At 38.1% G+C, this 15,344-nt stretch overlaps 1 protein-coding gene and 4 non-coding genes across 5 annotated transcripts; 4 read left to right on the plus strand and 1 right to left on the minus strand.

Moving 5' to 3' along the window:
- The first annotated feature begins 768 nt into the window (after nucleotides 1-768).
- On the plus strand, nucleotides 769-13,128 carry ttll1 (tubulin tyrosine ligase-like family, member 1). Its single transcript, XM_042511426.1, has 10 exons — nucleotides 769-1,191; nucleotides 1,313-1,436; nucleotides 2,653-2,861; nucleotides 2,947-3,127; nucleotides 3,445-3,582; nucleotides 3,943-4,051; nucleotides 4,773-4,916; nucleotides 7,358-7,444; nucleotides 9,008-9,171; nucleotides 11,483-13,128. Exons 2-10 carry the CDS (start codon nucleotides 1,324-1,326, stop codon nucleotides 11,610-11,612), a joined length of 1,275 nt encoding a protein of 424 aa, XP_042367360.1. The 5' UTR covers nucleotides 769-1,191; nucleotides 1,313-1,323; the 3' UTR covers nucleotides 11,613-13,128.
- trnay-gua lies at nucleotides 5,710-5,796 on the plus strand. The gene is given in 2 exon segments: nucleotides 5,710-5,746; nucleotides 5,761-5,796. It is a non-coding gene; the product is annotated as a tRNA-Tyr (tRNA).
- trnay-gua lies at nucleotides 6,190-6,276 on the plus strand. Its single transcript is given in 2 exon segments — nucleotides 6,190-6,226; nucleotides 6,241-6,276. It is a non-coding gene; the product is annotated as a tRNA-Tyr (tRNA).
- trnay-gua lies at nucleotides 9,562-9,648 on the plus strand. The gene is given in 2 exon segments: nucleotides 9,562-9,598; nucleotides 9,613-9,648. It is a non-coding gene; the product is annotated as a tRNA-Tyr (tRNA).
- On the minus strand, nucleotides 11,180-11,267 carry trnay-gua. The gene is given in 2 exon segments: nucleotides 11,180-11,215; nucleotides 11,231-11,267. It is a non-coding gene; the product is annotated as a tRNA-Tyr (tRNA).
- Nucleotides 13,129-15,344: the final 2,216 nt, after the last annotated feature.

A 15,344-nucleotide genomic window follows, 5' to 3' on the forward strand; every position in this document is an offset into this window, starting at 1 on the left:
TCAGTATATAAAAAGCTATAAGAGAAGTGAAACATTTTTAAACGACAACTGAAAACCTATTGATTTAATCTGGCTTTTTTATTGATGTAATTCTTGTATTTATTTGTTTATTTAGTAATTTTTCTTATTTATTTATTTACTTTTTTTTTTACAGGTCTATCTTTTTACTTTAACTTTTATATTTTAGTAATCGTAGCCTGCCTTTTGATAGTCTAATCTTTTTTTGCACTGCATTTTTTTTTAAAATAGTGAAGCACTTTGAGCTGAATTACTTGTATGAAAAATGCTCTATAAATAAAGGCTATTATTGTTATTATTATCGTTTTTATCAGAATATAATGGAATGTAAATGTAATAATAATAATAATAATAATAATAATAATAATAACCTTTAATAATATAATTATTTGGGTTAATTTGGATGATTTCAATAACATTCAATAATAATAATAATAATAATAATAATAATAATAATTAATAATAATAATAATAATAAAATAATAATAATAATAATAATAAATATTATAATAATCAATATTCTGCGAGAATTTGACAGTATGTAATACTTCATGTATATTATGCATGTGTGTATAAATATATAAATATATATAACGTGGTAAACTCCACATACAATTCAACCATAGACTCCAACACTGGCCTCTGCTGGTAAAATGACGTAATGACGTCCTGCATGACATCATTGCGTCCTCCGTTGCTAGGTTATTCCCCCGGAAGGACCAAGCCCTTAACGACGTAGTTTAACAGTTTTGAGACATTTCTTGCTCTTAAACTCGCTTGAAATTGCAATTAAGTCGCATTAAATGCTTGTTATTGTTATATTTTATTACATTTCAATAACTAAGGCTTTTATTGTGAAGAGCAGCGGTGGGCGTTTCGTCACTGTGTCCAGCTTCACGTCGCCGGGATCAATAAATGTAGCCTGTTAGCAGTAAAACCGCGAACATGGAGGCAGGTATTTGCTGTTAGCCGGAGCTGTTAGTGATGCTGACAAACTGTGGCCGCGTTTCGCTATGAGTTAAACCAGCCAACGACAGTGTGGTGAGATTGCATCAGTGCCTGGGTGATGTCCGCCCAGCCGCCTCTGCAGCACTCCTGGGAGGATCCGGCAGCCTGCTAACAGCCCGGCTAGCTGATGCTGATGACTGGCTGTTTCCTGACATTGATTTGCAGGTAGGTGACTGCCTTGGTGCACGGTAGCTGAATGCATTTCACCCCTTTTTGTCTGTGCATTGTATTTTTTTTAGTGCTTTTTGTTTAATGTGTTTACCTGTTGTTTTGTGCTCCACCCCAGAGGGAGGCACCATGGCCGGTAAGGTGAAGTGGGTGACAGATATCGAGAAATCAGTGCTCATCAACAACTTTGAGAAGAGGGAATGGGTTCAAGTCACAGAAAACGACGACTGGAATTTCTACTGGTAGGTTTGCACCTTTTTAACCTGACACCTAATTCTTTAGTCTTTGGACAGTGTATTCCCTATGCACCAAATATAGGTAGTTGTGGAAGTAAGAAAAATTAAATAGAATTTGCCTGAAGCTGTAGGAACCCTGATCTTAAGGGTAACCAGTGACTAGAGCTGTCAAATACATTTATTGGGCTAAAATGTACAATATTTCCCTCTGAAGTGTTGTGGAAGTAGACAGTGACATGAGATTTAAAAACTCAAATGAAATAAAAATATCTCAAATTTGCATCTGAGTACAGTACTTGAGTAAATTAAAATAGTTGCACTCCAGCACTGCTGAAATATTGTACATTAGAAATATAAAGTACCAATCTCCTGGTACTCAATATACTCTGTTCTCTGCAACTTTCAACAGCTGTATATACAGTGCATGTTGATCCTTTTCACAATCATCATCATTCATGCTTTTATTTCCTCGCGATTGGATTGCTGCAATGGTCTTTTAACAGGTATAAATCAGATGTCAGTTCATGTACTCCAAATTGTGCAAAATGCAGCAGCAGGACTTTTAACTAAAATCAATAAAGTGGAACACATTACTTCAGGTTTAATAAATTTACACTTGCTGCCGATTTGTTTTAGGATTGATTTTAAGATTTTACTTATTACTTTTAAAGTCCTTCATGGCCTTGCCCCAGAAAATATATCTGTACTGCTGTCCCGATACCAACCAGCCCGCAACCTGAGATCCTCAGACAGGAACTGGCTGACTGTTCCCACCTCATGCTTAAAGACTAAAGGCGACAGAGCGTTTGCTGTTGGGCTCCTCGGTTGTGGAAAGATCTGCCTGAGGAACTCGGCTTCCTGCATCACTATCCTCTGTTAAATTACTTTTGAAGACTTATTTTAATCGAAAGGCATTCCTATAATTTCTCTTTAAAGGATTATTCTATTATTATACTGCAATTTACTCCTGGAATTGCGTTTAAGCTTGCACTGCTGTTTTGATTTTTAATTCAACCATTGTTTTTAAATTTTACTTTTGTGTTGTATGTTTCCTGTGCATTGTTTTAATTTTTTAATTTTTTAGTGTAAAGGACTTTGTAACGTTAATTTTGATAAGTGCTATATAAATAAACTTTATTATTATTATTAATATTTCATCACCAAATTCATTTCTAGGCTTTCCAGATCACCATAATGCAGATTTATTTGTGCCCACATGTAGGATGAGCATCCAGACCATCAGAACTGTGTTCAGCGTGGACACTGGCTACCGCCTGTCAGATGAGCAGATGGTTAACCACTTCCCAAACCACTACGAGCTGACCAGGAAGGACCTGATGATCAAGAACATCAAACGCTACCGCAAGGAGCTGGAGAAGGAGAGCAGTCCGTTGGCAGAGAAGGACGAAAACGGGAAATACATATATTTAGGTATCCATTAGAGAAAGAAATGTGCATTATCTGTCCTGCAAAACACAGCGAATATGTTTAACTATTTGCTCTGCGCTTGGTGCAGATTTCGTCCCTGTGACGTTCATGCTGCCCGCCGATTATAACCTGTTTGTGGAGGAGTTCCGCAAGAACCCGTCCAGCACTTGGATCATGAAGCCCTGCGGGAAGGCTCAGGGCAAAGGCATCTTCCTCATCAACAAACTGTCCCAGATCAAAAAGTGGTCCAGAGACAGCCGCACCTCCACGTGAGTTACCCATGACATCACTGTAACACTTCTTGTGAGCTTACTCTTTTTACATAGATTTGCATGGTGCTCTATATTCTTTTTCATTCAGTAAAAATAAACCAAACCTGTTTTATTCCTATTCTCAGCTCAGTTAGTGAAGAAGAGTGTACTCATAAGTTCTCAGTAGTGACATTTTGAATGTAATTGCGCACAACAACCTATATAATGTACTCTATGAACATTTGATTCCCAGAAAAAACATCCAAAACTGATGATCATTTTCATCAGACAGTTGTGATTTGCTAATGTTTGGCTTCTTTTTTTTTCGTCCTCAGGTTCGTAGCAGCATCAAGCGGCAAGGAGGCGTACGTCATCTCCCTGTACATCGACAATCCTCTGCTGATAGGAGGGAAGAAGTTTGACCTGCGTCTCTACGTTCTGGTGACAACATATCGGCCTCTGAAATGCTACATGTAAGCCGAGAATATACATAAGTCTCTAAATGTTGGATAATACCAGCAGCAGTTAGCAGTAATAAATAATCTACATTTAACAGGAGACAACAGGTTTGTTCTAGCATTTTAAAATAGTCAAACCATCACAACAGTTTTGTCATGTTTGATTCCCTCAGTGGAAATTTTGATTAGTGAAAACCTTTTATGTAGCCTTTATTACTTTAAGTATTTTCTGGTATTGAACTTTTGAGTCTAGATCTGCAATAGAGAAGTTGTCTGGTTGATGGATGGAAAATGAATCCAGTTATAATTCGGATTTTGATGCTTTAATTGTTAATTACAGCGACGACTGAACCCTCTCTGTGGTTCCATCCTCAGGTACAAGCTCGGCTTCTGCAGGTTCTGCACAGTCAAGTACACTCCGAGCACCAGTGAGCTGGACAACATGTTTGTTCACCTCACCAACGTGGCCATCCAAAAACACGGGGTAAGTCTGCATCTCATCTGTTATGACATGTAAGGATTATTATTAGAACTTAGTGTTTTAAAGGGGTATTCCACCAATTCAGTATTCACTGAGTTCAACAGATCCTTATAAAGTCTTAAAATATATTAACCTAAAAATAAGGCCTTTATTGGTATTAAAATGTCTTATTTTAGTCTTTCAGAAATCTTAAATATGCTATGATTTGAGAAGTCTTTTTTAGGATTTTTCTTTTAGGTAATGCATTGTAAAATTAACTGCCCTTGTACCATGGACAAATTCAACAAAAATTGGCTTTTTAATCAATTCATAGTATGGATCAAGCTCCAAATTTGTACCCTCTATTTACCATTATGCAACTCATTGCCACTCCCTAAATGGTAGTCCTCATATTTCCAAGTCCATGTCCCAAATTTGTGACACAGCTTTCTATAAAAAAATGTACTTGAAAACCCCAGGCGACATTATTTCTTATTTCTTTCTTTCTTATTTTTCAATAGGTGAAACTGTTGGACTGCCCCTTTAAATTAAAGCAGGAATTATTTTTAAGTGTCTGTTTACCTATATTTGTTGTTTCACAAAATGATAAAACTTCCAAAGACGCTGTCGATGAATTGCAGATCATGATGCACTAAATTTTTGCAACAGAGCTCAACAGAACAAAACAAACCCCCAAAACCACAAGAATTTCAATATCTAGTCACACTGTGTACCTTTAATGCAGGATGACTACAACCACGTCCACGGAGGCAAGTGGACAGTCAGTAACCTCCGTTTGTACCTAGAGAGCACCAGAGGGAAGGAGGTGACCAGCCGACTGTTTGACCAGATCCACTGGATCGTGGTGCAGTCTCTGAAGGCCGTGGCTGTAAGTGGACATCAAGTCTTTTTTACCTAAAAATAAAATTCTAAAATATGTGACCATTACTTATTACTCAGTAGTTTATAATATGTTGGGTTTTTTTAACAAAAAAAATCAACTAAGGATGATTAATAACCAGTAAATCCATTAAATACAGACCATCTGAATAGAGAATTTCCAGTTTTTGTGAACCTTTGATAGCTCAGTTGGTAGTGCGGAGTACTATAGTGGATTTGTCAGCCATCCTTAGGTCGCTGGTTCAAATGTGGCTCAAAGGAGTGACTTTTAAGAGTTAATACTCATAGTCCACAGTTAAACATGCACAGCAGCAGTTAAAAATCACATATATTATATATATTTATACAGTATGAATATCTTTTTATGATAATAAACTGTAAGTTCAGAAGATAGTCATTCTTGATGCTTAATTCACAAAATTGAACATGTTGTGAGAGAGGCTGTCTGACCCTCAATAGTGAGGGTGGTGTGTTCTTTAGCGGCTTGTGTACACAGTAAGTCTCTGAGCCTGTTTACACCGGGTACTAACATGCGTCACTGGTGATCGGATCACAAGAGGAAACCTCTGCGTCTGTCCGTTCATACTCGGCATTAGAATGCGTCTCCACATGCATCTTGTCCTGGGATCTCACTTCCTCGCTCTGTTGGTAAACGAACACATCAATCATTCCCGTTTTCAGAAGCTGAACACCCAGGACGACTGTTAACACCGGATGTGAACAGGGCCAGTGTGACAGCAGCTCAGGCATGCGGCAGCTGCATGTTCACATGTTCCAACACACCTTCGATAGCTCAGTTGGTAGAGCGGAGGACTGTAGTGGCTTTCCCAGGTATCCTTAGGTCGCTGGTTCAAATCCGGCTCGAAGGAGTGACTTTTAAGAGTCAAAAGTACACAGTTGACTGTAAACCAGAGGTCCATAAGATGGTCAATCTCAGAACTCCATTCACAAAAATCAACATGCTGTGAGAAAAGTCACCTGAGTTGTCTTATTCTGAGCACAGTATTGAGGATGGTGTGTTCTTTAGAGCCGTGTGTTCACAGTAAGTCTGTGGGCCTCTTTAGCATCAGAATGCGTTTCCACATGCGTCTGGAGTGACCACTTGGGATCTGATCTCACTTCCCCACTCTACATGCAAATAAACACATCACTCCTTTCTGTTTTACAAAGCTGAGCACTCAGGACATTAATACCAGGTGTAAAGAGGGCCTATGTGAAAGCAGCTCTGGGATGTGCCACCTGCATGTTCACCCTTTAACATCCCTTCGATAGCTCAGTTGGTAGAGCGGAGGACTGTAGTGGTTGCATCAGGTATCCTTAGGTCGCTGGTTCAAATCCGGCTCGAAGGAGTAACTTTTAAGAGTTAAAACTCGTAGTCCATACATACATACTGTACAAAAGCAGTTAACAGCTAGATTTGAACTTTAGGGCGAAGAACTGTCAAAGTTAAATCAGATATCACACACACCAAACCGACAACAAAGAAGTAGCAGCGATGAAAGCTGATTGTTGCATTGCCTCACATGTTTCAGCCAAGATTTTGCACTTGAATCCACCGCACACAGCAAAAACTAGAACAGCAGATGCTCGATGGGTTGTCAGGGCCCTTAGGTTGCTTTTTCAACTCTGGGTCGCAGGAGTGATTTTTAAGCGATTTAACCCATAGTTTACCCATGATTAAAGTTGTTAGTTCGGATTCACACGATAAAATAAAAACACTAACAGATTGAGGCAGTGGTAGACCAGCAGATTTTTTTTATATACTCACACTGTTATTAAACATCGACCCTTATAATTTCAATTAATCCAGAATTGTTTCAGTTTTTGGATTCTTCGTTCACTGTGGAGGAATGGTAGAAAGTTCTCTTCACAAATTCAGCCTAACACAGGATGAGTTATTGATATACAAATGATCATCTGCAGTGTAAAGTATTTCTTTAAGTTAATTAAATTAGTAAATGTACATTATTTATAGTCAACCACAGCTCATTGACCATTTACATCTCTAGTGCTGCAGACACATACAGTACAAAAACCATGATACCACACATGCTGATCCCTCCGGTTGTTGTGTTTTTTCCTTGTTCCTTTTAGGCTGTTTTTGGTAATTAGTGTTTTCAGCAGAGCAGCACAGTCATACACACAGCTGTAAAACAAACAACCCTGAAATTCTGTGATTTCTTTTTTTATTTTAGCACAACAGTGCACTCAGGTTCATGCACACTTCCCTTGTCTGATCTGACTCACTTCCCCTCAGGCCACAACACACAGGCTACTCTGTGTACTGCTAGTTATGTCCACTGGTGTATTTGGATGTTACTAACATTTCCCTGATGACTCATTCTGTATTGCATCAATATGACGCAACATATCACAATCAATGTAAGTTGAGTCCTCCTCCTAATTCCATCTGTCCGCTCTCCCTCCCAGCCTGTGATGAACAATGACAAGCACTGTTTTGAGTGTTACGGGTATGACATCATTATCGATGACAAGCTCAAGCCATGGCTTATCGAGGTGAGTAATTTAGGAATTATTTCATGCATACACTCTCCCAAACACACAAAAAGGGCTTTAATTGACTATTATTACCACCTGCTCTGTAAAAAAATATTGTTAATCTTTGCCTTGTTTTTGTTGCGTATTTTGCAGAGCCCAAAGATATTTAACGTGCTTACACACTGACTCCGCGTTCCTTTCCACAAGTGATAAGCAACTTTAAAAGCCCTTGAGGTTGTGTGTTTTGTGTTTGAACGTGTGCCTTTCTGTATTCACATGTGTGCTGAAGGTGTGTCTTTAACCCATTTATTCCAGCTGAAAAACACTGCTGTTTTCAAACTGAGTATGTACCAAGAAACACAGGCTGATACAGGCTATTTGCTGGCAAGTCTTAAACTCGAAACAGAACGCCGCTGTCATGATTCTGTTATGTTTTTTGCATTTTGCATGTCATGTGGCTGTCATATTTCACTGTACTCATTCTGACAGCCGCGCAATGAGTTGCTGGGTTTCCAGGCTAGGTCTGAACTATTTCTGTTGAATAGACACCAATCTGATCTATTTTGAGCAACATGAAAGTGGTTGTAGGACATAAAGGATCCTCATGAGGGACTTCAAAAATGTGTGCCACAAACCGAGTCAAGATTGCTTTTCATTTGTTCGTTATTCCTGCAAGTAATCCTGCAGGCAGTCAGTTTTCATTAGCAGGTGATGCATAAAAAGAGATGAGAAGCTAAACTATTTTTTTGTTTGTGCCATCTATTCAAAGAATTCATTTGTTGATATCAAATTAGCTGCTTCATCTTTCCCTGGGCACTCTCTTTAAATGTATGTCTATAAGTATGGACTATAAAAAATGAGTATCAATAAATAGATAATGTATGAATAAATAGAGATGTAAATAAATCTATAAATAAAAACAGGAATCAAAAAAATGTGAAAATAAATTAATGTTAAATGAATACAGTAATGAATAAATCAATATTAATATAAATAAATATTTGTAAACATAAATATGAGAATAAATAAAAAATGTTAAGTAAATATATGTATAAATAAAAACAGGGAAAAAAATGTATACAAGTATAAATAAATAAGAAAATTGTATACATAAATACAGGAATATGTAAGTGCTTAAATAATTCTAGAATACTTAAATGCTGACATAAATGTATAAAATATAAATAAAAACTGTTTAAATAAATATGGAAATAAATAGATCAATGCATTCTGCTTTAGAGTGAAGACCTCCTACCTCATTAACATACAGACAAATAAATAACTAATTATCAACTTTTTTTTCCATGTTTACTTTCTACGTTCAGTTATTATTTTATTTATTTCATTTTTTATTTCTTAATACTTACAACATTTTTTTGTCCTCCATGTATGAGCACAGCTGTTACAGCAGAATTTCCTGTCTGATAAGAGCTTCTATAATGGGGAGAGGAGGAAATGAAACAATGTGCTCATGCCTGTTTGGATCCTACTTTACATTATTACGCTCTGCTTGTCTCTATGTGTTTTGGTGCATAACATCATTCTGTGTAAATGTCAGTTCATTGTCTGTGTCATTCTCAGGTCAACGCTTCTCCCTCGCTGACCTCCAGCACAGCCAACGACCGCATCCTAAAGTACAACCTCATCAACGACACCCTCAACATTGTCACGCCTAACGGGGACATCCCAGACTGCCGTTGGAATCGCAGCCCACCCCGAGAGGCCCTGGGCAACTACCAAGTCCTGTGAGTGACGTTAAAATCTACAAACTCAGCATCTTCTGACAGAGGAGGAGGGTCACACAGCTGCTAAAAATATCAGCCAAACATGAAAGTTTCACCTCTACAGTTACTGGACTCTAGATGGTTTCTATTTTTAGCCAGTTTACACACTTTCAAAAGCTCATTTGGTAGAGCGGAGGACTGTAGTGTAAAGTACCAGACATCCTTAGGTCGCTAGTTCAAATCGGCTCGAAGTAGTGACTTTTAACTATGTATTGTGCAATAACACCTGAAACACGGACGAACTGTCACTGTACGCGGTGCTGAGATGGCTTATGGTTCCATGCTCTTAGTTGTTTGGTCAATATATAGTACAGCAATTTTTCTATTTTTGAAAAGAAGGCACTAGTACCACCTTCGATAGCTCAGTTGGTAGAGCGGAGGACTGTAGAGGTTAAAACAGACATCCTTAGGTCGCTGGTTCAAATCCGGCTCGAAGGAGTGACTTTTAAGGGAATAAATTCCAAAATTGAATATGCCATGTAATAGCTGTTAAATCCATTGGAAATGTTCTATCTATAAGTACTCTTCAAAGTATTGGAGACAGAAACAGGGAACAGCACAGCACGCCGCTGTTACTAGTTAACCAGAACTCGTTACATAGTCAACGTACTAAATGTCTGACGGCATTTCAAAAGACATTCTTTTATGCAAAAGTTAATGTCATGTTATTGTTCATGAGGTTACAACAATAAGTGATAAACAGCTGGTAAATACACTAGCTAAAAGTCATCCTACATAAAACTATTGGTGTACAAACTGTTCAACATCTGCTCAGCACGATATGGATCACTTTAACCCTTACACACTTAGGCCTAGTCTACACATACACTGGTATTTTTCAGAAATGCGTATTTTGCACCTTCAGTTACAAAAAAAATTCCCGTCCACACCAACAGTATTTAAAAAAAATCTCCATCCACATCAAAATACAAATGCAAGTCAAGTGCATGCCAAAGCAACAGGCGGCATATACTGTAAGGCCACGTTTGCCAATCAGAAGCCTGAGGTACTTACCGGAAAACACACAAAAAAACAACAACAACAACAACAATGAAACGCAGGGGAGACGGAGGTGAAGTTACACACACTGCCGTGTTTTTGAATGTTTTGAAAGTGCTTGAATAACTTTTGATCACATTGTGGTCTCTCTGTCTTCACATGCAAAGATTCTGCGTGCTTGCGAGTCATGTTCATGCTTGTGTCAATAATAGCTGGAGACCTCGCTGTCAACAGACTTCAACACGTCTCCCTCCACATGGGGCAAAACAATGGATGGCTACGCAATATTTTGTCCGAACTGTGGTAATTTTGGTAATCTATTGAGCGTTAGTGCTGTCATCGAAACAACCACCATGTTCTGCATTCATGACGAAGTGTTTGTAGGTGACGAATCAGAAGGCTGTAGTGTTTAGATTAAAAAAAAATAAAAGAAGTCAAACATGTCTCACACCACCTCAACAGGTGGTTTATGTGAACAAATTTCACTTTTGATCAGATCACCCAAAATGTATTTTAATACCGCTTACTACTTAGTGTACACGTCATACACAGTACGAAAGTTATAATCTAGGTTTGTATGACTCTTGTACAGTATGTACAACAGTGGATTATGGGATTAAACTCTTAAAATCAACTCCTTCAAGCCAGATTTGAACCAGCAACCTAAGGATGTCTGTTATTTCCCACTACAGTCCTCCACACTACCAACTGAGCTATTGAAGGGAGAACATATGGATCACAATGTACATATATGAACGGTCAAATATTCACTTTTTTCGTCAAATTAAATAGATACCTTTTGTATATATCTGCTGCTTAGCCACTCGTTAAATACCAACATGTGAAACTTCACAGAGTTTCTATGAATAAGGTCACAAACTGAGGTACTCGCATTCCTAACTAGTTACAGCATAGCAGTGAGTCAGTGTCCTTGTAGTGAGTGCTATTGAGCAACACTAATAAAAGTCACTCCTTCGAGCCGGATTTGAACCAGCGACCTAAGGATGCCTGGTATTTTCCACTACAGTCCTCCGCTCTACCAACTGAGCTATCGAAGGGACACTGTGTTGAGTCCACAGAGAGCTGCGGGAGTCTGTTCAAACACAATGGTGAGGGTGAGGTGGGCTCAGTGTTTCGCGGTGAGGCATTGTTTGAATAAAACACCTTGTTTACATAATCCATAGCTCATGAAAAGGCAAAGAGCAGGAGAAACCAGAGTCCCCTCATATGCGTTTCCTCACTGCGTTATTCCTCCGTATCTGTGTTTCACCAGGTACGACGAGGAGCAGGCGCAGAGCGAGAACGCCGAGCGTGACCTGCGGAGCCGCTCGGGTCAATCCCTAGGGTCGAAGGGCACCAAGGGGAGTGCAGGCGTTCGACCCGTTGCCGCCACCTGGAAGTGAGGTGATATTTGTTAACTCTGAATGACTTCCTGTACGTTATAGCAGGGTCCAGTAGAGGGACACGGGATTAAAAAAAAAGACTTTTTTGTAGCCCAACTATTCGCTCCCTGTCTCCACTTTTCACCGACTGAGCTGTCAGGAGGCAACAATGCCTGTCTGGAGGGGAGGAAAATCAACAATGTGGTCGTATTTGGAGAGTTTAAAAGCCGGAGTTTAAAGGCCGGAGTTTGTTGGCGTTTGTATGAATGAGTAACTAATAATGACAACATTATGTTTGCCATGGTATGTTGGTGGGGTCAATGTGTCAGCGACAGAGAAACAGCAGCTCCCGCCTCAGACGAAGCTCCCTGTAAAGATAAAGCAAAAAGATAACTTAATGACAGGAAGAAAAAAAGTGGATGATTCAAAAAGAAGATTCCTCTCCACCGATGGAAGCTGCAGGTGGTAAAACGGCAACAAGACAAACGAAAAGAACGTGAGATTAAAATCCAATGTGAAGAAAGAGGATTGCAACAACCTGAACTATGCATGATTACCGAGTCCCGACACTTTAACTTGAGCCACCGCACAGGCGATAAAAAGGAGCTCTGTGAGATCAAGTGGTTTGGAAAATAAGGGATGAAGAATCCATAAAAGGGTATAAAGATATAATATACTGAGAGTTAACAGTACGAGATGTGTATAAACCCCAAGATGGACTTTAATAATGTTTTTTATAGGTTTATTATCAGTATGCATTTACAGGGTGGGTGTCATTAAGATTGTATTCCGTGCTTAACCCTATTGCACTTTATTTTTGCTTGAATATTAAATAGATATGTTGCATTATAAGTTGTCATATCTGCTGCACATCTAAAATGTTAATATATGTCGGGGAATGTATGCATTCTTAGCTGTCAGCTGTTTATGTCCTGCATCTACTGCAATATTGAAACATGACGGAAAACATTCACCTTTTTCATACACATAATGTTATTGTTATTAGTATTATTATTAGTATTATTTTCAGTATTATACATTGTGGTATTTTAGAACAAAATTTCTGATGAAAAAGCTTTAGAGCCTTTTGGAAAGAATGTATCATTTAAAGGGAGTGTTCACCCCAAAATCAAAAATACATATTTTCCCTCTTACCTTTAGTAAATAGCGGGGCTGGACTCGAAAATTCGGCTGTTTGAATATTTGTTAATTGGGTCGGTACACTGTTTTTGATTTAGGCATTCAGATATTCTTCCTTTTTTTTAATTTGCAGAGGGAGAAATCCATTTTGATTTTTGTGAGAAAAAATTGAATATATCAGAGATGTAACATTTGTTGGAGATGGTTTGCTTTGCTCATGTTTCACAGGACTTTGTCAGGTTATTATGAGTAGTTTGTAGGACAAGAGAAAAAGCCCTAGTTTATAGTTCCAACATGAAACTGTTCACAATAAGTTTTGTGGATAATCTTGAGTAACTGGTTAATGATTTCTGGAAAGACACATTGTTGATGAGTTTATCAAATGTAGTTTTTTGATGCTTTTGGCACCACAAGCCGAGTGCCATTTAGTTCCATTATATTAGAGAAAAGGCAGACATCTCTGCGGCCAATATCTCCAACATTTAGAGACTCACACCAAAACAATATAGATTATTAAATAGCCCTATAGATACGAAGAAAAATATGTAGTTTTGATTTTAGGGTGAACTGTCCCTTTAAGTCATTATTAGGGGTATTTTTAAGAAAAGAGCGGGGTTATTTAAAAACCTGTTTGATTCAGTTTTTATCAGTGTGCTCACCAATCAATCCAGAAACAGCCTAAAGTCCTTTTTTAAGATTATCACTGCAATCCCTTTATTTACTCCAAAAAATCTTATGTCAATGGACGAAAGAAAGGCTGTTAAAGGGTTCTAGATGAAACATTTCTTTAATCAAAATGTGATTAAATCAAGCTGTTGATGTTGACTCTGTTATAGAAATCCATTTGGTGCTTTTTGAAATGAAATTGCTGATTCTTAGTGATGGAAAAATTCTCTTCTGATTATGTAACAAGCTTCTTTATCTACTTTCTTTGCATCATAAAGGTAAAATTAAACCATTTTAAATAGTTTCTCGTCACCTCGCTGTGGTAAGGGGCCCTAAAGCCTTTGATGAATCTAATCTGTCTGTTTAGAGTAATCAGAGGTCAATCCTTTAAAAGCCAAATGACCTTTATGTGCTCGCTGTTACATGCAGCAAATTAAGCCTCTGCATGGTCCTTGACCTTGAAAGTCTGACATTCCTCCACCTCCACCTTGTTGTTTCCTCCTGAAGTTGGTTACGACACACAGAATGCCAGGTGTGTAAACCATAGACGTGATGGCGTGTGGTTGTTTGGCAGGAAGACGTACACATCCTCCTTTGCTAGAGACCAAATTTACTGAAATGAACTCAGCTCTGAGACGTGTCCGGTGTCAAATTAGGAACTTGTTTTCTTTGTTGTGGTTATAAACTGTGCAGCTTATGTTGTGTACATCCAGTTTTTAGCAGTAATGATATCTCTCTCTATGAGTAATGCATCATTTCCTTTTAGTTCTTATCTCTCTTTCAATAAAATATCCATATTGGTGCTGCCTTGACAATACAAATGTTCATTTTAAAGTGGGAAAATATGTCATTTAATTTAGGTGAAGTGGGCCTTTAAAAGTTTACAGAATTTTACAGAAATGTGTTGATTTACAATTTTAAAACATGCAATTTTTCTATTTTGTGGACAGCTCTGAAGTCTGGTCAAACTGCACGTGCTAAAGCAAAAATGGCAATGTACTGCAGATCTGAATGTGTCAATACATCACTCTATATTAAATATATCTCTGTCAAGATTACATAATTAATTTATGGCTTCTGCATGAGTAAAGTTGCATGTTAGCAGTGGAGGTGGTTCATTACGAGAAACATCAGACATATTTAACTCCTTATTTCTATGAAGGTACCTGAGTCTGAATTTTGTTTACATACTGCCTTTATTTGCTTGATATATTTTTGCTTATGGAGACATGTTATCTTTACAACATCACTTTAATTTGCAGTAAAACATGCCGTGTTTACTTCATTGTTTAATTTTTATATGGCCAGTGACATAGATAACCTCTTAATTTATGGCATCTCATGCCATAATTATTTGGCATATTTAAAACTTTATTTAAGGCTGGATTAACAAGCATGAAAAAACTTCTGCAGGGCCTCCAGAGTGTCATTTGGTTTGTGGCAAGTGGTTTGTTCTCCAAATTTAAGAATAGGCTCCATTAGGGCTTACCATCACGCTGGATAGTAGTGGTTTTACTTTTAAAAAGATAAAGAGAAATCAAAGTCCTGCTTTTTATGCTAATGACCCCTAAAAGCCTCTGGAGGGCCCCTGGAGGGCCCCAGACCTCACAGTAGGTCCCGCTGCTTGGGGTGCCTCAGGATAAAGTAACAAGAGAAACTTTTTAAGGGATGTGACGTCAGACAGCCGCGCCTCTCCGTAGTTTGCATAAAGCTGACCAGATTTAAATAGTTCAATAGCGGAAGACTGGGTATTTCAAAATAAAGATTTTTTATGGCGCCTCCATACCTTAAACAAACTTAACCTAATTACTGGAGACCTTTCCATGTTTTTTTGGTTTTATTTTACCAGTTTGATGTTATATTTAGGCAACACAAGTTGCAATCTTAACTCTCTGTGACTAATGTTTATTTTTGTTACTGATTAATCTGTAGATGATTTTGTTGTTT

The sequence above is a fragment of the Plectropomus leopardus genome, chromosome 22, assembly GCF_008729295.1.
Source record: "Plectropomus leopardus isolate mb chromosome 22, YSFRI_Pleo_2.0, whole genome shotgun sequence".
NCBI lineage: Eukaryota > Metazoa > Chordata > Actinopteri > Perciformes > Serranidae > Plectropomus > Plectropomus leopardus.

Coding starts and splice junctions, on each gene's coding strand:
- ttll1 (XM_042511426.1), top strand. CDS start 1,324: ATGGCCGGTAAGGTGAAGTGGGTGACAGATATCGAGAAATCAGTGCTC. Junction 2,862..2,946: donor CGGGAAATACATATATTTAG/GTATCCATTAGA, acceptor CGCTTGGTGCAG/ATTTCGTCCCTGTGACGTTC. Junction 4,052..4,772: donor TGGCCATCCAAAAACACGGG/GTAAGTCTGCAT, acceptor CCTTTAATGCAG/GATGACTACAACCACGTCCA.